Source organism: Buteo buteo, chromosome 18 (genome assembly GCF_964188355.1).
Source record: "Buteo buteo chromosome 18, bButBut1.hap1.1, whole genome shotgun sequence".
In the NCBI taxonomy this organism is placed as follows: Eukaryota; Metazoa; Chordata; class Aves; order Accipitriformes; family Accipitridae; genus Buteo; species Buteo buteo.
The window spans coordinates 14,319,873-14,345,196 of NC_134188.1; the positions used below are offsets into that span (position 1 = coordinate 14,319,873).

The 25,324-nt window shown below is 34.8% G+C and overlaps 1 protein-coding gene across 1 annotated transcript in view; it reads right to left on the reverse strand.

The window, feature by feature from the left end:
- The window catches only part of DYNC2H1 (dynein cytoplasmic 2 heavy chain 1), a 189,028-nt gene that overhangs the window by 107,110 nt on the left and 56,594 nt on the right, over nt 1-25,324 (reverse strand). Inside the window, exons 54-68 of the mRNA XM_075050027.1 lie at nt 24,329-24,483; nt 22,512-22,649; nt 19,420-19,533; nt 17,695-17,855; nt 17,430-17,553; nt 16,533-16,654; nt 15,755-15,841; nt 14,294-14,420; nt 12,375-12,516; nt 11,721-11,830; nt 8,592-8,690; nt 7,247-7,370; nt 4,196-4,359; nt 2,789-2,908; nt 259-393 (exon numbers count right to left, since the gene is read on the reverse strand). Coding sequence (XP_074906128.1) covers nt 259-393; nt 2,789-2,908; nt 4,196-4,359; nt 7,247-7,370; nt 8,592-8,690; nt 11,721-11,830; nt 12,375-12,516; nt 14,294-14,420; nt 15,755-15,841; nt 16,533-16,654; nt 17,430-17,553; nt 17,695-17,855; nt 19,420-19,533; nt 22,512-22,649; nt 24,329-24,483 — 1,922 coding nt within the window. The remainder of the gene's footprint in view (nt 1-258; nt 394-2,788; nt 2,909-4,195; nt 4,360-7,246; nt 7,371-8,591; nt 8,691-11,720; nt 11,831-12,374; nt 12,517-14,293; nt 14,421-15,754; nt 15,842-16,532; nt 16,655-17,429; nt 17,554-17,694; nt 17,856-19,419; nt 19,534-22,511; nt 22,650-24,328; nt 24,484-25,324) is intronic.

Genomic DNA, 25,324 nt, shown 5'->3' on the forward strand with positions numbered 1-25,324 from the left:
TAAGTCCTTAAGGAAAATTCCTTTAATTCAAACTGGCAGACTTTAAATTGTGTAGCTATTCACCGTGTGTAAAACAAAGGAATTTAATGACTGAAAATACTTTCTGTACTTGCATATTCCAAATATCTTTTACTCCAAAAAATTAATTTAGTGTGTTACTGATCATATACTCCTGTGGATGTATATACCCACCCTATATAGAAGATGACCATTTTTAGCAGTAAAAAACAGCAATCAAAGATTAAAAGAGTCTTCTACCTTATCAATGAAACTCTGAAGTCTGTGAGATTCAGCAAGTGATTCTTGGATCAGTGCACTACTTGCTTTAGTCTGATTCAAAGATTCAATCAGATCCTTATTTTCTAGTATATTGCCTTGTGATGTTGCAAGTGTCTGTAAAAAAAAAAAGTCATCTATGTTACATTAAAAAAGAAGCTGTAAAGTAAGCATTTTAGAAGCTGTCCTTCATTCTGACCTGTACATATTTCTGAATCATTGAATGCTTCAAGAGTGCTAGAAAGAGGTGGTTACTCCAAAAACTGAGATGTTGTTTTAAAGAAGCATGGAAAATAAGAACAAACTCAAACAAACCCAAGAACAAACTCAAACAGTCCAGATAGCCAGGTTCTGAAACTTAAGTCATCAGCAAGCTTTTGAGAATGATTTCTATGATCAGAGTCTTACACGCTCATATTCCCATGGTAAATACAAATTAGGGTATTTTTTTTCTCTTTGACTACCAGTTTGACCTGAAATTGGCTACTTGTAATAACTTCCTGTACCCAGTCATTCATATATTTATTTTCCTTCATAAACATTCTAATATCCCCTATACAATTTAGTTCTCATTTCCAACTAAGATGAATATTCACAATTACAACAATTTCAGTTTTGTAATCAGAGATCCCTTCAAAATCCTTGCAGTTACTCCGCATTTTCCCTGAGTTCTTCTGTGCAAACAATTACACTTCTAATAAGAAATAGGAAAAGCTTCAATGATTCACTATTATTTAAGGTTTTTTACTAACGTTCAGTAAATATACTTCAATACAATTTTTTAGTAAGACAACACCACAAAATTTGCTTCTTGTAAGTTAAGTCAGTTCTGAACAACTACCTGCAGGACAGCATTTCAGGATATTTGGAGGTAGAGTTCTCTAGTTGAAAAGAATTTAGGACAAGATCATCTGTCTTTTCAAGGAGTCCCATTTTGCTATGATGAATCATAGTGTGAGCTATGAGGTAGCCACAGCATGTACAGCTTTACTCCAAAGCTTTCGGCAGAAAACCAGTACAGTACTTCAGATGGAATGCTAATGTTGCTTTAGGATTAACTTGAATTGAGCTAGATCACCTCCAGCACTGACTTCTTTGTTGACAAAGTCCACGTAGCACCTGTCAGTTTCCACTGAGCTTTAGGTTTCTTTCTTCAGGGTCAAAGAGTATTCTGATTTCAGTGCTAACAAGAATGCCAAAGCTGAAACCAACCTCAGTATTAATACTTCGCCACTTTTTGTTGCAGATATCTTAGGCATCAATTACTTGACATTTTGCATTTGACAATTCAGATTGGACAAACGTGAAAGATTTTGGAGTTCCAAGATCACACAAGTAGTTATTTCTAAAAAGTGGACATTTTTTTGTTGCATCTCTGAACTCTCAGCTTCTGGTAGACATTAAGATGTTAAACAATGATCAATTTTGAATATGGAATTTTGTTAGAGAACAAGTTTCCCTCTGCCTGTAAGAGAAATCTGCCCCATCACAGTTTTAAGAAAGGTTTGAGCTAAGTTTTTGAGACTTAATAGGGAGTTTAATAGAGACAGTAAATTTGGAAATTCAAATCACATTAGATAATTATGTGCAAAATTCTAGAACTGAGCTATTAATGGCCAGTCTAATAAAGTTCAATTTATTACTTTTTGAGGAATCTGTAAAAACAATTAGCTTATGCTCATGTCTTTTGTGCTGGATACTGCAAAGTTCTATGGCTCAGCTACAGGGTTTTGAGGCAGCAGGTCAATCTCCCTGCATCTATGACATTTTAGAAGGAAGGAGGATTTGAGGATCCATTCCTATGGACATGAAGTACGGTTTCTGTGAAATCCACGACAAAATGCAAACAAAACAGGAAACAGTCCTCTTCCTTGGAAGCTACCTTTTCTTATAGAGCTGTACAACTGTTTCAGAGCTCAATTACCTTCATTCAAATAAAAAGGTAAACTTAAAATCGAGAATATTAACTTTAAATATGAGAAAGGAAAATGTTAACTATAAGAATATGATAGTTCATTACTAATAAACAATTGTGGAGGTTTCAAGTTTTAAATGTCTCTCAACAAATCTTTCCATTTTCTACAGGGGATTTTTCTTTCAGGTTTTTTTTCCTTTCACAACACAGAATCATTTCTCAACTTAAGAAAGTATCATTTGACATGATTCATGACATTAAAAATGCAGCATTTTTTAAATAATTTGAAAAAGAAATAGTATAATTTTTAACAAAGTTTTCTCTCTTTTATTGCATTAAAATTAATCAATCTAAACCACAATTCATACATTTAACTTTGATGATGCTTAATGTATTGAAACATTACAGTTTCATGACAGATGTACATATTTTATCTACTTTACTCTCCAACCGCGCCAGGCTAATAATGCTACTATTTTCTCAAATAAAAAATTCTGAGAGTTCATTATTCCAATACTTTCACCATCTTCATTCAAACACATAATAGTATGAACACTTATTCATCTAACAGATATAGAAGAGGTAAATTTATTTTACCTCCAAAAGAGATTCCTCAAGTTTAGCTAACTGTATCTTCTTATCTTCTTCTTGTTGTAACAGTTTTGTCTTCTGCTCTTCCAAATCAGGCTTTTCGTGCTGAATTGTTAAAGCCAAAAGCTAAAAAGAAAGGAGATTATTCAACAGGATAAAAAACACTCTAACATTTCATAATATATATTCATTAATTATATAGCATAATATATACTCATTAATCATATAGCAGTATATAGTCTATATTTTGGAAAGGAGACTTCCAAGGGTTTACTCAGTTGCACCAGACATCCAACAGCTTTAGATCTATGTAGATATCCAGGATATCCTGCAGTGGCAAGTATAACTCAGGAACTACTGTGGAACTTGCTCTTGTGTATAATGGCAGATGCAAGCCAGGTGAGATACTCAAGGACATCTCAAAAGGCACTGGATCACTTTATTAAGGACACTGATTCACACCCTTTTATGCTGAGACCTAAACCTTTGCACCTCAATCTGAATCACATCTGTGTTTAAATGATCGGCAGTCTTCATTAGTGTATATACTGTTATCAGGTATAAAAAGAAGCAGGTAATAGAATGCACAAACCGGAAAGAATGGTAGCGAATTTCTTTCTAGCAAGTCTACCAAAAGTCAAACCCCTCTCCTGCCAACAAAGAGAGAAAACAAAAAACAAAGCTTTTTCTTCTGTATTTCCACTTAAAGAGGGGGTCAACTCACTTGGTTACATTGTATGATATCGATTCCCTATGTCCAGTGGAGGGAGGAAATCCATATGGTTATCCATGCTTCACATTTTGAATTATATCTTACTTATCAACATCTTATTTACATCCTATTCTAAGCCTTTTGTTAGTTTGGAAAAACTTGTTTCATACCAAAAAAAGAGGGTTTTTTCTCCCTTAAATTTATCTCTTTTTTTTTCCCTCTTCCAGCTGTGTGCTACATTTTGCTTCCTAAACATTACAGAAAAAAACTCAAAAGCTACTAGCATTTTTGAGGAAGTAAAATACATAGCTTTTTGGTTTCATTACATCTTTCCAGTACACAAAGTATCTTGATGCTAGCTTTACTTTCTAACTAGGACACTGGAGGGCAATAACAGAAATATTTCCATGGTACCGTAAATGCATCTTGAACAGAAAACAAGCTTAGGAATTAATCTGTTGCAACTGAAGTCAACGAGACGGTTTCCATTTTCTCTGTTGGACTCACTACTTGGTTCCAAAGTGCATAAAAACAAGATTTTAAAATTTAAATTTAGTTTCAGCATTAATTTTACTATTTATATTTGTGTGCTAGAAAATACCTCCATGACCATTAATGCTAACTGCATCATAGAGCTTCTTCCAGAAGCTGGATGTAGCTATGAATGTCCACTATACACTGTTTTTATTCTAAAAGCCTACCTGTCCTCTTAAGCCACTTCCTGTTGTAGTAAAGTTTACTTCTGTAACAATAGAAGAAGCATCAGGTGGAATGAAGGGATTTGGATTCCTTGTCGATAGAAAAAGACGGAACTCTTCATTATAATCTATCTTTTTTTCACCTATTTGTATAGTGTAACGGGGTCCTGTAAATAATAAATAGATGTTATACTTACTCTGATTGGAACATTCTAGAATTACCTGAAGATAAAGGTATTTGTGCAATACTTTATGACCAATAGACACAAATATATTTTATAAAATTTATGTATAAATTGTTTGGAAAGAAAAATAATTTTTAAAAATTTAAGCACATAACCTATCCTGCATCGTTAAACAAAAAAATGCAGCAATATAGCCCTAGTGTAATCAAGTTACATAGTGAGAATATTTAATACACCGGGGCAATTGAATTGTCCTTACCCAGTACAAAAAGCATAAATGGCAAAAAATGGACTTGAAGTAAAATTAATACTAATGAATCTTTGAAATTTTCAAACAATGAATAGGAGACAAAATACCACTGGAGAATCCCCCATTTGTGTAAGAATCCTGTCATAATCGAAATACATTTTCATTTACACTTCCATATAGGTACACCACTCTACCAAAATACACTAGCCATAATTACATATTGGCTAACTAAGATGGTTCAACATTTTCTGTATGTGATCCAAAACCATTAGATTTCACCTCTGGATCTGTTACATTTGTAGAAAGTTGATGTTGCTGTACAATCATAATTCTATCAAAATATTACTTTCTATGATAATTGTTATAGAGAAAGTCTATGAAACTAAAGATGCTGGAATATCTAGTCAATAGATTGAAAGAAAAATATTCCATTAAGAAATACTCCATAAATTTATCTTGTTATAAATACATTTAATTTAATCACAGTATGAAAGAAACAATTAATTTATTAAATTTCTGCTGTCATAGTTTCAATCTCTGTTTATACTCCTAATGTTTTGACATTTCTCAATACGCCTGTCACAGAATGAAACTATATGTATGGCCTCTCACCACACTCCCTCCAGTACAGGTTTCCATTCTAGCAGGGTCAGAAAAGAATAGACTCAAACAATCACAAGACTAGAGTAAGATTTTGCCTCCTGATACTAAAAAACAAGGAAGACCAGAATTATAAGATGAAAAGTTTCAAAGTGAAAATTTCTTTTCCAGAGAAATTTCTGAGGTGGCATAGTTAGGTGCTTCTCTATTTTTAGCACTGTGAGCAGATCAGAAATTCTCTAAGTATAATTCTCTTGCTAAAACACTGGTAGAGATGAAAATCTCACACCAATTTTGTTTCTGTGCCAAGGATCAGAATAAATTTTAGGCCTATGCTGTAAAAACATCAAACAGAAAATGGAAGCTATACAAAGACAAATTTATTGCAGTATATATATTCACATTTTTCTTAATGCTTCATTCCAAGTAATGAAAAGATGTACAGTCATCACAAGCAAAATAATGCAGACAGGCCCCCACCTCCACGTTTTGACAAAAAGGAGTGTGTGCTTGCTTGTGAAGTAACTAAGATTCAAATAGTGACCCATTCTCCCTTTTCAAAAAACAGGTCCCTAGTTTGGACTTGCACAGACCTAGCATTAACACAGCTCATAAACATGCAAAAGAGGATGCCTGAGTGTTACGAGCAATTTCCCTGAATAAACTAGTATATTTCAATTTAATCTGCTTTCTCCACAGTTCTGCAGACACATTCATCTCTTAAGTTGATTCCTTGAGTAAAATCAGCTAAGATGCCTGTAATACTGTATCTCTGATTTTCGAAGTTCAGCAGAAGCTAGTGAAAAAAAAGAAGTTGTAAAGATGTTCTACCTAGCCTCCTACAAATCCCCAAAGTCACCACTTTGGTGGTGCTCTCAACTCTTACTGAGGATAAACAAGCAAGCACATGTGTAACGGAAGAATTGATTTAAGCTAACATTTTCTTGTCACTGAACAGACATTTCCGATATAGGAGACAAATATATCTAAGAACTCTACAGCATTGACACTTATTTTTACCATGGATTTACACTTAAAAGAATTACTGCTACCTCACCCACTATTAGATCTCAGTATTAGATGAAATGACAGCAAAAAGGATTCTTGAGTTATTTTCAGTGCCCAAAGTTCACACTGTAAATTACATGCACAGACTGTGGTACATGCTGAGGATTCAACACTTGAGGCAGAAATGTAATTATTAAGGATAACATAAATATACTTTAATTACAATAATTCAGAAAGTATTTAAACATACTTTTTAGTATTTTTTAATCCACTCAATTATTTTGATATAATTTCAAAATATGCAACATAATTCAACATAATTCATGCTGAGATACTTACATCATTACTATCTATCTTTGCTACACTTTCAACACAATTTTTCATATCCGCCTTTTTTAAGCAACTAAATCCAAAGCAGTTATATAGAATTATATAGAGTAAATTATCTCTCCAAACCAGAGATACTATAAAATGTAAATTTTTTTTTCCCTTTCATTGCATCAGTTAGGAAGATGCCGTTCACCGATTTCCACCATTTTGCTGATCTCTATGATCCCCTCCATTTCAAAGTCACATCAGGGACAGGCCTGTGTGCCTTCTTTAGTTTTAGGCAAATGAAAGAGAAACAGCAACACCAACATTCTAAAACTCTGATTTCTAACTGCACAACCAGTTGTGCAATTTCTGGTCTATGTATGGCCCAAGTTCCTAATTTCAAACTCATAGTTTTACTTATCACTAGAAATTAACTTAAAATTTAAATTGTGAAGAGTTGATAAAACCACTTTATTCTAATTCCAGTCAAAAAAATTTTCAATATTTTTCCACTTACTAAACAAGAACATATCTCCAACATATTTCATACACTGAAGTGTTAGCAGCAGGTTAATGTTAAAGAGGAAAAAATTACACAATACTCACGCTTTCAGAAAAATTGAGTTTTATATGATATATATAGATCTAACCTACAAAAGCTTTGAGCAAGCATTTGTAAAGATCTTGGTCATTTACCTTGAGCAACAAGATCTTTTCTTAGCAACGGGTAAAGTACAGGCTCCACTCCATCCATTTCCTGTATAATAAGTGTTTTCCCAAATCTCACTGCTAGCTCAAGAGCAGTTAGGAAGTTGGTGTCCTGGGCAAATAAAAAGAAAGTCCTTTGATTCATGTTTTTTTGAAATAGTAACACTTTGGAATTAACAGGAAGACATTATACCAGGAGTCTGAATCTAAAAATCAGTAATATAGCTGAAAAATTCTATTACAAGCATCATACGGTATTTCAGGGTTTAGCCACAAGTGTTTAAATAAGTTTGATCTATTGAGCTACTGACATACAGGCAACCTACTTAACATGCCTAGCTCTCCAAGTGCTGTACCAGAAGAAACCAAGTCTATCATAGGTCTTGGGCCATCTGTCAGGAGCACCTGGAAGTCCTGGCTAGTTAATGCATCTCAAATGTTATTAGGTAGCTATGTCTCAAAACTGAATCAAGACCTAAGGGCAGGATTCACATTGATATTAAGGTATCTAAATGCAATCGTTTGTATGTAGGTGTCTAAACATGCATATCGTGTTTAAGATTTCATTACAGTCAATGGAGATCCCAGACAATGCAGACAACAGAGCCTAAAAGGTATCAAGCCAATCAGCTAGCAGGGGAAGCATTAAATTACCAAAAGATATTTATCTAGTACCATCAGAGAGAATCTAAAAGGCTTGCACAGAGCTGGCAGGGATCTGTGGAAGACCTACCTTCTGTTGAAGCTGTATCTTGAGGACAAGGCAGGGTTCAGTAAGGGACTTTTGAATGGCACTAGATGCCTGACTACGTGTGTGCAACTGTACCAAGCCTCGCCACCCATGTAAACAGTGACACGTAGACAATTAATCTTGGGTACCTTAATCTCAAACTGAAATTCAACCTACTATTTCCAGTGTAGATAATAAAACACAAAAATCCTAGGGAAGAAGTGTATACACACTCTTGAAATCCAGTGAACTGCAACCAAGAATACAAAATACCTCCCTGTTTACAAATCTTTTACTATCTCCCCTGCAGCAGGAAAAACCGATATTCTTGGAGAGTGCAGCACAAAGAGGCAAACCTGTAGAAGTAATACCAGATGTTGATCATCCAATTTTAAATACTCTGATCTCCTCCTTGAGTAAACAAATTTTCAGTATCATGTAAGAATCATTGTAACCTAGAACTCTGAGAAAGTATATGCTGCATGGAACATAACCCCATTTTTGTTGACTGCTATCACACCCCTTTAAAAACTGGTCCCCAAAGTCTGGAATAGAGCAAGCTCAAGCAGAACAGAATTGTAAGACCAAGAATAAATACTGCACCTGTTGGTTAATAACTTCCAAACGTGATTCCTTCAAATGTGTCTTCAACCATTCAGTAGCCCGGAAAGAAGGGTCTATCAAAAATGGGCAAACTTTACTCTAGGGGAAAAAAAATAAATATATATATATGTATTATTTTTTTTTACTGAAATCTATTTTGTTTAAGAATAAAATTGAATGGAGTCCTTTTTTTTCTTCCCCAAACTAATGGTTTAGTAACTTTAAAATCTTTTTCATTAACAAAGTGTTTAAAGAAACAGTAACTGCCTAAAAACAAAATGACAACAAACAACAGTAGAAGGAATTTTATGTCTTTTATTTTATTTCTTCTTTTTAAAAAAAAAAGACCAAAACTCTCAGGTGTTTGCCCTGCTAAAGTTAGGCAGTTCTTCACCTTCTCTTAGAAACAGGAGTCTCTATTCAATTAGTATAATCTACAGCTTTTGCTATTCACAACTGCTTTGAAACTTTGAAGAAGAGGTGTTATTTTTCCTTTTTCTTCCTGTAGTGGCAAAGGTACATTACTTCTGGGTTTGGACCTCAATGCATTTTAGAAAAAATAACGAATATAAGTATTTTGCATGCATAAAGATACAAATAACATTTTACTTGTATCACAAACAAATCCAGATCTCAGACTTGCAAACACTACAATGTAGATTATTTTGGTGATACTGCCTAGTAACATGTATACTGACAAGACAGCAGGTTTTCACTTTAATAAAACCTTTATTAATGTGTGGTTCTCATATCAGTTCTGTGAAAAGCTTCACTATTTTATTATATTATATTAAGAGATGTTATGCTATACACATTGCTTTCTAAATGTTGAAACATTAACCACTGATATACTAATTATGTAAGTGCTCAAAACTTATACAATGGTCACAACACAGAGTGATCACAGAGATGGTAGTTAAGTGGGGCAAGTGAAGAGAGACCTATTCACAGTTGACATGTGCATTTAAGATTTCACAGAATCACAGAATGGTTGAGATTGGAAGGGACCTCTGGAGGTCATCTGGTCCAAAGCCCCTGCTCAAGCAGGGCCACCTAGAGCTGCTTCGCCCAGGACCATGTCCAGATGGCTTCTGAGTATCTCCAGGAAAGGAGACTCCGCCACCTCCCTGGGCAACCTCTGCCAGTGCTCAGCCACTGTCACAGTAAAAAAGTGTTTCCTGATGTTCAGACGGAACCTCCTGTGTTTCTGTTTATGCCCACTGCCTCTGGTCCTGTCACTGGGCACCGCACCACTGAAAAGAGCCTGGCTCTGCCTTCTTTGCACTGTCCCTTCAGGTATTTATAGACATTGATAGATCCCCCCCCGAGCCTTCTCTTCTCCAGGCTGAACAGTCACAGCTCTCTCAGCCTTTCCTCATAGGAGAGATGCTCCATTGCCTTAATCATCTTTGTGGCCTTTCACTGGACTCTCTCCAGTACATCCATGTCCCTCCCATAATGAGCAGCACACAACTGGACACAGACCTTCAGCCCTGGCCTCAACAGTGCTGAGTAGAGGGGAAGGATCATTTCCCTTGATCTGCTGCCAATACTTTGCCTAAAGCAACCCAGGATACCATTAGCATTCCTTGCAGTAAAAGCCCATTACTGGCTCATGTACAACCTGGTGTCCATCAGGACACCCCCAGGTCCTTTTCTGCAAAGCTGTTTCGCAGCTGGGTGGCCCCCAGCACATGTTGGTACATGGAGTTGCTCTTCCCCAGGTGCAGGACTTTGCAATTCCCCTTGTTGAGCTTCATGAGGTTCCTGTCAGCCCATTTCTCCAGACTGTCAAGGACCCTCTGGGCAGAACTTGACCCTCTGGTGTATCAGCCACTCCTCCCAGTTTTGTGTCATCAGCAAACTTGCTGAGGGATTAAACATGTATTTTCAGCAGTTCTCTGGTTCAGTCTGATAGAAGAACAATTTCAGGGTTGTTTCGTTGGGTTTTTTTAGATTCCGAGTCCTACTATTCCCAATGGGGTAACTACACAGATCTCAAACTGGAAGACAGGGAAACGCAGACAATATCCAAGCATCAAAATATGATGAGCACAAAAGCTTGAGAACTGTACTGCAGATGACATTGCTAAAATACCATGTCCAATTCCAGTTTTGAAAGGATGCTGAAAAAAACTACACAAAGAAACTTATCTGAGCTGAGTGAGGGCTTGACAAAGCTCTTCAGGCACAGTGAAATTTTTAAAAGCTCAATATATTCAACTACAGAAAAAGATGAAAATAAGATTTGATTATAGCATATAAGTAGCTTTAAGGGTACAAAATGCTATCTATTGATGAGCTTTTTAATCCAACTGAGAAAGGGTTAACTAGATCGAACATCAAGATGATAAAGCAAGACAAATTTAAATTGGAGAAAAGGCTGTAACTGATTTGAGAGAATCAAATCATCAGTCATCGAAGCAAACTACCTGTGGCAAATGCAGATACTCCTCATGGCGTTAAATCTTTACTTTCTAGTAGATCTGATAAATGACTACATCTTAAATACAATATTATGTACATAATTGTGTGATTGCATATGTATATTTATTATATATTATACATCTATATATAACTATATGATAAAACTGAATCATAATTATAAGCATAGTATTACCATTCTTTCCTCAAGTCTATTAGCTATTGGCCTTAATTTAATGGCATTTTGTATCCTATATCACAGACCTAATCTGATGAAATCTGAGGGTTTAAAATCAAGATGTTTTGAAATGTATCTGCATGTAGCCTTTTCCTTTTTTGAGAAAAAAAGTATTAGAAATGATATGTCAAAGTGAACATACATAGGACATAATCTTCCACTGACTGTATTGGGTTAATGATTAGTCACTTTTTAAGCCTGAATAGACTGATACCAGGTTTTATCTTTTCGACATGTGGAAGAAAATTGTAAAAGCAAAAAAGAAAAACACGTATTTTCTTTAACTGTTTTTTTTCCTTTTGCTACAGAATACCCAGAGTTACAGAAGTATTTGTTTCTCTGTGTGTGTTCTGTGGTGCTAATAAAATAACACAAATGAAATAGTCCAAAATTCCAGAAAGATGCCATGTTACTGAAATTTGTAGAAATTTAAATACTTCCAAGACAAGACAAAAAAACAAATTTACCTGCAAGACTACAAGAGCATTTTCTATTGAAAGGTCATCTGAAGGTAAACCTTCACTTTTCCAAACTAACTCCTCACTTTCTGTACACAGGAACCGCCGTAAATCGAACTCTGATAAATGAAAGAGTATAAGTTTGTGCTAGTATTTATAGTCTGCGTAATTTCTAAGCATTTACCTCTCTATATACAGTGGAGACTCTGTCTAACACAGTGCAGGTAGGTAGATTTCCCTTAAATTTATTATTTTATTGCTTGAACTTATTACTATTAACTAGCTGATGTTATAAAAAATATTTAATGGTGTTATTAACACACATAAATAAAAATGATTACTGCAAAAGCAGAAGCATTCAAAATGTATTGGCAAATTTACAACAGTTAATGTGAATACATTCATTCATGTAAACTTTTCTTTTTAAGCAAGGACTATGGAGCTAAATCTTAAGAATTTGTAAGTATTTATAATCTTAATAATTAATAGGATAACCCTAATAAATAGTCAGTCTGTATACACAAGTATTTATTGAGTAAGAAAATTTTGTCACTTTTCATTTGGGGACAATTGAGACTGTTCGTTAGAACTCATTGGCATTTCTCACTTCCTCAATCAAGCTTAATTACTTATACACACAGACACAGACACAGACAAAATTACTTTCAAGGCCTGCTGATTTGGTCCATTCATCCAAGCTGGTTTTCCTCCGATCCTCGGGAGCAGCAGAGAGATAGGTAATAAATGCAGCTGCTAACTGAGCTCTTTTAGGCAACGTAGCCAGTTCATCTGTTATCTCTGACACCTTAAAAAAAAAAAAAAAAAGTACAGATTGTATAGGTGTACTGCAAACAAAAACTATGTTAATATTTCTCATCGGTTACTAAAAAATCAGAATTAAATTTGCCTGCTATTGAGAATACAGTTGAGACAGTCTCTCTTCTTGCATTTCAGGTATCTATACCTAGCTAAGCCACAGCAACACACACATGAAAGTATGGGAAAAGTTCTTTTTAGCTCTGGGCTAGAGCATGGACAGATGTTTCTGAGAATTCAGCTACTAAATTTCTAAGAATCTGATGAACAGTTCACCTTGTCACTTATAAGCAAATGGGTAAATAGTATTATAGCAAGAAAAATAAGAAATACATGACCCTAGTCACAGTCAGCTAGTGAGTACCACTTGCAATATGTATACAGATACTAAATACTATATGTATCTATTACACTTAAAAATGCGATTTGCTGCAGACATACATGGTAAAATACATTTATCATTTATCTCCAAATAATTTATCTGCACTACATCACCACTGCTTTGAAATGTTCCAGTATTTTGGAAAAAAACAGAGTGTATCAAAATAATATATGACTGCCATAATGGGTTTGAAAGTACTGCCACTTTTTCACTTTAATCAAACTGACATTAAAAAAAAAAGTCTGATACATGAACAAAAAAAGCAACTTTTTATTACTTCCTCCTTACTTTAAAAGGAGATGAATACTGCTTTTTCACCATCCTTAATATGGGATGAGTTCCTGACTACTATATCTGCCAGTTTGGTCCAGAGCATACCATTAACAGATAGTCTGAACTTTCCAAAGACAGGGCTAATGTACCAGAGTGAGAATCTGTGAGGAATCACTTTTAGAAGCATTTAAACTCTGGGGTTCAAATATACCCAATCCTTACTATAGCAGATAGAAGAGCTGTAAAGCTACTTTAAGAGGAAAATCTTCCATTTCTTTCCATTATGCTGGTCAGCCTACAAGAAGGATTCACCTATCCCTAACTTTGGTTCTTCAAAATGCAGGAATTCAGTCTAATTGTTTAGGCTTTTTTCAGTGTCAATGGAGAGACAGGACCATGTTTCTCAGCAGGGAGATTTTTTCCATTTTGAGATACCCAAGATAGCTTGGTATCACTTTCCAGACGTGACAGCTACTTTCAGCTTATATATATATATCTTGAAATTTTCCTTTCTGTTTCAGACTGACGAAGGGCCTGTGTGTCCAAAGGCTTGCCAGTTTCTCCCAAATATATCATTTGAGCAAGTAAGATATGCTCACTTTCCCTACTTTAGAAGCAGAAAAGTTTCAAACACATAAGTGAAGACTTCAAAAGCAACCCACCATTTTGGGTAGGTCTACATTTGCATTTCCAACATGGATGCCATAAAAGAGATAATGTTTTAAGACTATGATTGTTTAATAGCTCCCCAAAATCTGTCCCTTTTAATTGTATCTCAGTTTGGAGGGTCCAACTGCTGACGTGTTCAGCCATCATAACAACTGTGTTATTACTGTGATTGAAAAACGTCGAAGAACATTGTATGTTCTATATTATATACTGGGGGGTTTTTACCCATTCTGTAGCTATGTGATATAGGTAAGGTTAACTTGTACAGTGAAGTAAAAGGAAGTTTCAGAAGGAAGAAAATCTTCTACTTCTAATGAGAAATCAAATATAGGCACAGTTAGGAGACATGCAGAATGGCAATAACTTACATTCTCCAAACAGTGCAAAAATTGTATTTTCAAGTTATCAGCTGTAAGATGTACTTATGAAAATTTTCACTAACCTGGGTGCTCCATCTTTTGTGTTCCCTATCGAGTTGATTTATCAGTACTTCTGCAGCTTTCAATGTTTTCTGGGCTTTACTTAGTTCTGCTTCAAGTTTTGCTGCTTCTGTTGTTCTACTCTGGAACCTGTAAAACAACTACTGTTCGTAATTGCTATCATGCTATCATGAACTACTTAACTTAGGGACAGTTATTTTCAAGGCTGTTTAATTGACTGGATTTGTAATGAATTCCTCCCCTATTGTTCATGAAGAACACAGCTACAATTCTTTTTTATACTTTCTGCTTCTAATTGGCAGATGAGCTTGTTAGACTTTTAACTAACAAAATTTAAATAGATGCACAGGTGAGATTTAAAAAAATATTTGCAGTATAGACTATAACATCTGAAAATCATTCCTCCTTCTGTTTAAACAGCCTGACTTGATTTTAGTGATTGTGTTTCATTCTGCACTTAGGCCAATAGCAGGCTCAACACCATACTACACATTTATACATTTTGGTAAATTTAATCTATGAGACCCTTAAAGGAGAATATTGCTAATTCACACGGATGACCCCAGTTCAATGCACAGTACTCTACTTTGTAAACCACCATGAAGTAAGAAGCTGCCCCAAACAATGGGCAAGGTTTAGGTATTATTTTGCAATAGTTAATATCTAATTAACTTAATTAATATTTAATTAAAATAATTAATGCATTTGATAAATATATTACTTGAAAAAGGTGGGTTAACTGTAATATATAGTATCTAGTTAATCAAAGACATCACTATATAGCTGAATGACAAGAATAATTCTCCAATTTATTTTTTTTTTTGCAGACTACAAAACATGACTTTGAGTAACATGCACATATGTCAGGTTGTAAAGTATCTCCTATACCAACTACCTAATAGAAACATCAAACTAAAAGACTTGGATTAAACTGAATTTGGAGGAGGTACAAAGGTTCACCACAGTAATTTTTATGCCACTGTGAGTCATGTACTTGATGAGATGCTAAGAAAAAAGGAGATCACTAACTAGCTAACTGTCAGAAAAGTAGGCCATCCTAAAAGAAACAGAACTGCCTTTATTCAAGCTGTGATCAGTAGAAGTCTTGTATAGGAATGTTTCCAAAGTCCTAAGGAGACATTAAAGTCCTCTTAGATTTAAAAGGTGAGAGATATACTGCTTATCTTTGACATCTATAATGTCTACACTAAAGGCTTCCAACACAGTCAGTAGTGAGAAGCAGGTACTTTTAAGGAGCATTTCATCTGATTGATGAGATGGAACTGTATTCTAACAGTATTTATATATCTCCACTGAGTGTATAGATAGCCTAATTACCGCTACTTCCGATGTAAATATCTTGCAGAGCAGGGAGTTACATTTGGTTATATAAATTTTATTATTCATACTATAAAATCATCAATGTTTTTATTTATATCTTGAAATAAACAAACCTAACTTACTTATCCTTCAGTTCTGACACTTTTTGACCAACAGAGTTCAGAAGAGCTTCTAACTTCTGTTTCCTGTCTTCTGTTTTCTTGAGATTACTACAAAGATGTAACATTTATGTTAAGACTAAGGATCCAAAGGAAAAGAAAAAAGAGTAAATGTAACAGGAAAGTCATTTACACAGAGATAGTTCAGAGATAGTTCTTTCTTGTGATTTATATTAACAAAAATCTGTTTTCACATGCAAAAGTTCTGACTACTTCTCATCACATAGCTTTAAAAATGGAAAGCAAACACTCCATTCAAATGTATTCTTAAAGATCAGAACAAATTCTTCCAATACAGAATTTTAAGACCTGACAAAACAAACAGTATAGATTGTTCAGGTTATAGATGCTCATAAGAGTATGTAATATCTTTTTGTTCTTAAGGAGAAACTAATTATGCTTGGTACATGACTGAAAAAAGAGGAATTATAGGTGTCAAAATATCACGGGTTTCACTGACGGAATACATTTTCAGCATATCTGTGATGTTCACTGACACATTTCAGCTGAGACAGATAACTTGTGATTGGCTGGAAAATATCCAAGGCATAGCTTCCAGGAAAAACAAAATATTGCACACTTACTTTTTCTGTCTCAGCATGAACATTTTATTACCTATGGATGAGGTACAGTTTCTTGTATCTTTTGTTTTTAATAAACATCAATTCCTCCTTGGCAGCTTTAGTTTCACCCACCACCACTGGAATTAAGAACATTTATTTTGTAACAGTGTCTAACTTACGCTTCCAAGCCAGCCTTTTCTTTTTCCAAAGGCTGAATTCGTTCTAGAACATGGGAATACTGGACATTGGCATTTACCCAAGCTGCTAATGGAGCAGCTGCAGCACTGGCACGTTTAGCATTCTGAAAAAATCAGTAACAGTTACAAGAAAGTTCCTTGAAGTATAAAGTAGACGAGATAAATACAAGATAAATAACTGCAATAGATTTATGAGTTATTGACTGAAATATGCCAATTAGCCAGCTCTTCTACTGAACTGATCTTTTAAATTGTTACTAAGAGATTACATTGTAGGCCATCAATCTGTGTAAAAAAAAAAAAAAAGGTACCTTTACAACTATGAAGCTTCACTGAAGTTAGTAAGTTTTAAACTAGTGGATAATTTATCAGTGTGTTTCTTTTCAGGGAACTACAACTTTCCTTTTAAAGATAAGGAACTAGTATTTAAGAATTCCTTTTTATAACTACTGCCAAATCAATTCTCAAAGATCACCCATACATTTAATCATTATTGGTCCCCCTTTTTTTAATTAAGTGTACTGTTAAGACTTACTGCTACAAGGAGGCCAGAAGGAGCCAGTTACAATTCCTTGATCTGAGTTCTAATTTATACCAGTGACAAGAATCTCTGAGGACTTGACTCTGTAATGACTTCTCATCCCACCACTCCTCAGTCACCAACAAAATTCTCAGTTAGAGGCAGTACGCAACACAGTAATCTCTGCTACACTTTTATTTCTTTATACTGACAAATTCTGTAAGCAGAATTCATCACTTTTTCTCTAATTTAAGTTCATTCTAAAAATTATGTTGGCAAATCAGACAACTGAGTCTCTTTTTTTTTCCTTTTTTTTCTTTTTGTCTTTTTTCATTTTATGTAATGCAATCAGGAAATACCTTCGGATCAAAAGATGTTCTGTTTTTAGAAAGAAGTTCTTCAACACTCTCTCGTATTTCTTTTGGAATATTACGGGCATCAAAGGTTGCTATGTCCTCCCTCACACCTCTTTTGGCCAAGAAACTGTAAAAAGAATTAAATAACTAAGAGGTTATTTCCCTATGAAACCAAAGAATTCTGCACACATGTTATTTCTGAATGTAATGGAAAGTATTTCATATTATAAATTACTCTTTAAGTTTAAAGCTTAAATAAAATCCTCACCTCTTCATGCTCACCCATGATGTATCAAAAATCCCCATCAGCCGTAAAACTCCTTCTAGTATGTCTCTGATTATGTCAGGGGGCATCCGTAGTGACCGGATTTCTGACAAAGACTCTGGCTTTATATTTCCAACTGCTAATTTAGCTTCATTAACCAGTGGCTTAAAACATAATAACACATTAAGAAAGAGATGAGGATACAAGAAACTGAACATTTGCCATTTCAGTTTTCATACAATTTCTTGTTCTTTTTACATATTTTATCACCTAACCAACCGCCATTGATGTATATACTTTTCACGAGGGCATGTAGAGATAGGACAAGGGATACTGGTTTTAAACTGAAAGAGGGTAGATTTAGATTAGATGTAAGGAAGAAGTTCTTCACTGTGAGGGTGGTGAGGCACTGGAACAGGTTGCCCAGAGAAGTTCTGGATGCCCCATCCCTGGAAGTGTTCAAGGCCAGGTTGGATGGGGCTTTGAGCAACCTGGTCTAGTGGAAGGTGTCCCTGCCCATGGCAGGGGGCTTGGAACTAGATGATCTCTAAGGTTCCGGCCATCCCAAACCATTCTACAATTCTATGATATTCACATGCACAAGTTATTAAAAATTTGCCAAGTGATAATAAATATATTTCCATATAAAACAGCCTATTATAATCCTGACATTCCCTAACTTTTCATTCAGCACTTTAATTCATAAACATTATATAGATATTAGTATCAATCATGTTTGCTTGCTCTTTCATTGCTTAAAAGTTCATTGTCATACAGGTATGTTTTAATAATTATGCTAATTACTATTTATAGGCATGCCTGAGGATATCTTTGTAAAGATACGTAGAAGTACAGGTCACAAAAGCTTTCTATTTTCAGTAGCTAAACAAATCCAGACAGCCGTTGCCCTTATCAACAAAGCAACAAAATGATAGGAAAACAGAAGAAAGTTAAAGATTATCATTAAAGACTGTGTGCACCTTGCACATGCTTCATATTTATCAAAGACCACAGAAAGGGATTTACCCTAATCCTATAGTTCTATGTCACTTTCAATACAAGGTTATAATTCCTTGGTACCTATGATATTTAAAAGGAAAAAAATTAAGTTGCTGTACTTTCCCCTTATTCTTCAGTACATTTTTAAAATGGATGGGGTGAAAAATGGAGACAAAAAGCAATGACTGAACACACGTACCTCCCAAAAAAACTGATGCTTAACAGCTGTAAGGTCTCTTGAACAAGCAGCTTGTTATAGTGCCATTAGGATATATAATTTTCAGACTTTAGTAATAGCTGGAAATTCTCTCTCATTAAACTATTTCCATTCACCTGATAGTACCAAGCCCTATGATATTACCAGCTTGACCAAGGCAGAGTAATGTAGTTGGCCTATATAAGATACTAGTAGTTGAAAAACATTCCATAAAATCCACAGAACTCAGCTCTAGACCATGGCAGCATAGAAATAGCAACTGGAGGTAACATTTGGCCTGAAAATTCTTTCTGTAGTTAGGATCTAATAGAACACAAATGCCAACAACACAGTCTAAATCTGGAAAATACAATACTGTTTTCTAATGCATAAAAGTTTTAATATCAAAATAATTTAAAGCAAAATTTAAGAAATGCAGGGATAAATTTTGCAGAACCATTTTGCATGGCAGGATTTCAGTAAGTCAAATAAAATCAGACGGCAAAATCTTACTTAACCTTATCAGCTCTTACCTGAACCTCTTTTAGTTCATCTTCAATTTTTCTTTTTCTTTCTTCTATTTTTGCAGCCTCTTCTGCTATCCTGTGTTTTATTTTTTCCATTTCTGTTTTTTGCTCACTAGCACTCTGTAAAAAAAAGAAAACATTTAGAAATTTTATTCCTTTACATCTATCATTTCTTTTAGTCTTGATTGTAATATAATTTGCACAATAACAATTACAATAAAATAGCTGAGACTATTTGATACTAGACAGGTTGACTAGGTAACTAAATCATATGGAATAAGCATCTTTTGCTTTTACTGTGTCTCCTTCCCTTTCTTTATCACAGACAAGATCTGTATCTCTATTTTTTGAGGCTCATTATGATCCTTTTCTCTCCTTGTCCCTGATTTTCCATTCCTTATCAAGATGTCAGTCCTCCTCTAAAAGGATAAGAGTGACAGCCTCTGTAACATTCTTAGTACATTTGAAAGTAATATCTTCCTGCCATTGTCTTTGTAGCTGCTCACATTTCTGTTTCTTTCATGACACTATTAAAACCCTGCTTTTCTATAACGTTCATAAAAACAGCAGTTTTGTTGGAACTACAGCCTAGTAGCCTAAAAATACTAATACATTATTTACTTGTAAATTTGCACCCATCTGTCTGTCAGGAAACCTGCCTTATGTCCTACACATATATTGTAAGCTGCGTTTACATAGGTTTTTTTTTTCCTGGATTTGTACTGTGCCCACCATAGAGCAGAGAGTACCTATTAGCCATCTCCAGGACTCCTAAGCACTTCAGTACAACAAGAACTAACTAGTATATAAAACTACAATAAAAAAGGACCTTACATATCCTGAAGTTAAAAAACAAAAAAAAACCAACAAAAAAAACCACATACAAACAGGGATTACCAATACCAGTACCAAAACAAGTAATTGAGAATAAATGCATAAAATGCATAAAAACCTAATATTGTAGGCTCAGTTCACCTAAAAGATACAAGACAACAAAGCCCAGAGTTTACATTTTCCCTGCATATAACACATTATTATAGTCGAGCTAAGTTGAACTTGTAGCAGAAGGTAACAGATGTATATAAGCAAAGAAAACCTTGAGATTAACAACAATCTTTCTGAGAACTTAAGCCAAGCTATAGACCAGCATGTCATTGAAGATTTGTGGTGGGTTGACCCTGGTTGGATGCCAGGTGCCCACCAAAGCCGCTCTATCACTCCCCCTCCTCAGCTGGGGGGGAAGAAAATATAACAAAAGGCTTGTGGGTCAAGATAAGGACAGTTTAATACAGTGATAGCAAAGGTCGCGCGTGCGAAAGCAAAGAAAAAAACAAATGATGTTATTCTCTACTTCCCATCAGCAGGCGATGTCTAGCCACTTCTCGGGAAGCAGGGCTTCAGTACGCGTAGTGGTTGCTCCGGAAGACAAAATGCCCCCCCTCTGTCTCCCTTTACTTAGCTTTTATATCTGAGCTGACGTCATATGGTATGGAATATCTGTTTGGTTAGTTTAGGTCAGCTGTCCTGATTGTGTCCCCTCCCAAGATCTTGCCCTGCCCCAGCCTGCCATTGAGGGGAAGGCAAAAATGTTGGGCAGACAGCCTTGATGCTGTGCCAGCACTGCTCAGCAGTAGCCAAAACACTGGTGTGCTATCAACACCTTTCTAGCTACTGATGCAGGGCACAGTGCTATGAGGGCTGCTGTGGGGAGTATTAACTCCATCTCAGCCAGACCCAATACAAGATTACATTCAAATCCATACAATATTAGCTGCGTAAAACTAGATTAGACACTTCATGCAAATCTACATGTACTGAATGATAGCTCTGAATGAGAAAACCTTAAAATTCAGTTGTAGGTCAAAATCCTTGCTTAAGGCAAGTTTAAAAGAAGATTAAAAGAGTCTGCATGTACTAGAGCCCTCTCACATAAACTAGAACATTTGAAGTGACATTAATATGTTAGAGGGTACCTATATTTTATGCTAATCTAAATAATCAGAATTCCACTGTGTTTTTTCTGATGTCAGTGGGCCCATCATGTTTCATTGCTTTTGGCCTATTTGATTTTGTCCTACAATGTCATATTTGCTACCCATACAACCTGTAACTCTACTGGACAACAGCGGACGCAGATTTAAATCAGAAATCAGGGAAAATGGCATAATAAATTCTTCAAGGCCAGCAGTGAACACAGCAAGCCAATCATCATTACTCAAATTCATGTACAGTAGGCACATAGAGCCTAAAAGTATTAAAAATTGCCAACAGAAGTAGACTCATAAAAATGGGAAGTAATGCACCTTTAAAGCACTATGAACCAAATGGTTTGAAAGAGCAAGCATCTACTTTCCTGCATACAGAGAATGTCTTTGTCACTGAGCTTCTTTATTTAAGTTTGCTTCAGACCAATCAGACTACACCAGTGACAAAACAAACAGTTCAGTGACAGCAGATTCACTAAGGCTTACCCTACATTTATGATTCCCGGAAGTATCAATGTAGAGATCTATTTTCTGCACAATTATTTTACTTAACTGAGAAAACACTATAAAAGAAAACAACTTCCTCAAAAAACAGGTCTACCTGTGAGCTGAAGAATAAAAATTCAAGGAGTGATGAACACACAGGTATTACTTAACCTTCTTTGAAGTTAACTTCAGAGGACCAGACCTCATGAAATACATACTTTCTAGTAGTCCACAAATCTAGTTCCTGGTATTTGTTACTTAAAATAGTGCTGCTTGTCAGTATTTTGTTTAAAGTTCCTATCTGTAATAAACACAAAATGGATCAATTTGGATTTATGAAGTTCTAGGAAAACTTTCAGACTAAACTACAGCAATAAATTCTACTCAGGTGCAAAACTTCCACTGATCTCTTCCTACTCAATCAGTTCAAATATGATTTAAATTATATAATACTCTGTCCTGTTTCAAGTTTATTCAAGCCTCAGGGCTCATGCATTCCCTTAGGCAAATTCTTGTAAAAGCATCAGGTTTCACAGCCCTTGAAAGGAATACAAAGCACAGGCACTTATGGAGATCAAAAATAGAAAAGTATCTATTTTTCACTTTTGATGTGATTGTATACAACACCTGCATAGATACTGTAATTTCCTGAAGGGCAGCATCAGCCTCATCCTGCTTTGTTTTGAGTAAAATGCTTTGTTCTCCAGCTTTTCTGTTCAGTTCATCTACCAGGGCTTTAGCTTCATTCAGCTTTGAAACACCTGCCTATAAAAGTTTAAAAGAAGCAGTTATTTAGCAATGAATTTTAAATGGATTTAAAGGAAGGCTGTTTACAAATACTATGCACACACTAAGAGTGATGTAGAATAATATTCTTAATTTTTTTGTGTTCCACATTTTGTCAATATTATTTACATTTTCTTAGCATTATTTAACCCCAAAATGAGACTGTACACTTCTAGATGTGTTGCTGTAAGATCTATTACTACATCAAAAAGCTGAAAACAAAATTCTTAAAATAACAAACATTTAATGGAACAGCAACTAGTACATAATCTTTTTCTCATTAATTCAATAGCATTCAGTTAACTGATATTAATTCCATATATCTTTTCTAAAAGCAAATCTACAAAAATTAAACAAATTGAAACAAATTAATTATCCTATTTCTACATATTTGTACATTCTCTAAATAACATAGATGCACATAAAACAAAGCCTCAGTTATGCTTAACTATTTTCTTTACTCACACTTTCTAAATTATTTGCTCTATGGTAATCAGGTAGTAGAATTATTTCAAGATATATTTGAAAAAAATATTACCTGGAAGATGTTTTGATTTAGGATACACATCTCTAATTTTCATGCAAATGATTACTTTTATTTAACCAGAGCATTTAACAAGTAAATGAGTGTTTGTCACAAACAAACCACAGCTACTTTCTAAATAAATAAAAAAGCAATTTATATCATTACAAACGTAAATCTTCTTAAATTGCTTACTACAGTGATGGAAAAATATTGGCAGACAGAATAAAAACAGTGTAGAATACAAGGCAAGGAATTCATTTAGTTTTGACAGATGCTTTAAGAAGAAATACAACTTTACTAGTGTGGTTTCAGAGTAGCAGCAAGGGTCACTGGGAAAAGGAGCTGAAAGGAAAAGGAGAAGGGTAAAGACAAAAAGTAACATGTCCTCAAGAATCATACAGATGTTTCCAGAAATATACTGGTGGGAGGGAAGGAATTATGACTGGAAAGATAACAAATGGGTTTCAAAAATAAGCATGTTATGCATACAGAACAGGAGTAAATCAACATCTGTGAGATAAACTGCATTTGGTCTAGAACTGTGTAAACGTTTGATTTGCAGAAAAGGAGTTTGAAATCAATTCCAAAACACAAAATGAGAGAAAATCACAATAAAGGGAATCTTGGCCAAAGCTACACAAGAGCACCCTGAGGTTAAAGATAACAGCTTGTTGAACTAGGACACAAGAATCACACAAAGCAGGAAGTTGCTGTAGAGATATAAAGAAAGGGACAGCATATGGAGATACATGGGGAAAATTTATACAAGCAGAGGCAGGACTTAAATTGATGGAAAGATGATGGGTTGTTTGCAACACATTTCCAATACATATGGGTGAAAAAAAGGGCTTTCAAGTACTTTTTATTCTTCCGAGAAAACATACCAAGTCTAGTACTTTCTTGACTAAAAATATTAATGAAAACGAGAAACCACCTCTTCTTTGAGGTATTTGAACAGAGACGCGTATTAAGATTCATACTATTCCTCTCCTGAAACCACAGCATGAGCATATGCCAACAGAGGACACCTCACACAACCACCTTAGCAGCTACAGCCCATTAATAAACAAGGCAATTCCAAATATGAGAGTATTTTGAAAAGACATATGTTAAAAATGTTTTAAATACATACCTGCAAGTGGTTCTGCCTTTTTATCAGCTCTTTTCTTTTACTGTTATTGATGGTACTGTATATATGAAGGAATGTCATATACCGGCTAGGCGTTGCTCCATACATTTTACATGATTCATGGATTGCCAGAAATGACTTCAGAAAATCAGAATCACCTATACAACATAGTTTGTTACACAGATAATAATATACCTATTCTTATCTCACATTAAAATAACTAAAGAAGAGCAATAGAATATGTTTTTTGAGATATAAATTAAGGGCATTCAAAATATCACAAAGAATATACTTTTTTCAAAGTACTCTGAGGAAAACAACATGTAATTACTTTTGAAATACATATTCCTCAGAAAGGAATACACTGAAATTGTTTCAAAGCTGCAAAATATTTCACTGATGTTTGGAAAAGAAGGCAAAATTAATTGCAGATTACTGAGGGCTAATCATAAAAGAAACTTTTATTTTCACAGGAATTAAATTTGATAATACTTGGACTTTTTTAGAAAGGAAGCCCATGTGTTTTTGTCTTCTTCCTTGTCTCTGATGACAGGTAGACTAAAAGGTTTTTCTGAACATTCCAGGTCCTTCAGTTTGTTGAACAGCTTCTCAAAAGAAGCCCAAAGATACTGTAAAATAAATTGTATTAGCCTACAAAAGAAAAAATTGCTGAAACATATCTACATATAAATCAATGTCTTTAATAAGTACTGAGGCACAGATTAAGTACCATGATCTAGGATAAAGATGGATGGTAGCATGAACACTAAATCCTAAGTTTGGCCATTATTCTGATGGGCTGAAATGCCTATTAAAAAGCTATACAAAACAAGAAATCCCAAGTGAACCACTTACCATTTTATACTCTGTTGGCTCCATGACTTCTAAGTGCTACTTAGACTAACGCTTTATAAAAAGTGGCTAAAAGTAGTATTATGCAAATGAGTGCTGGCACTGGTCTCCTAGATTAAGTTTGACACCCTATTTTTAAAAAGGTCA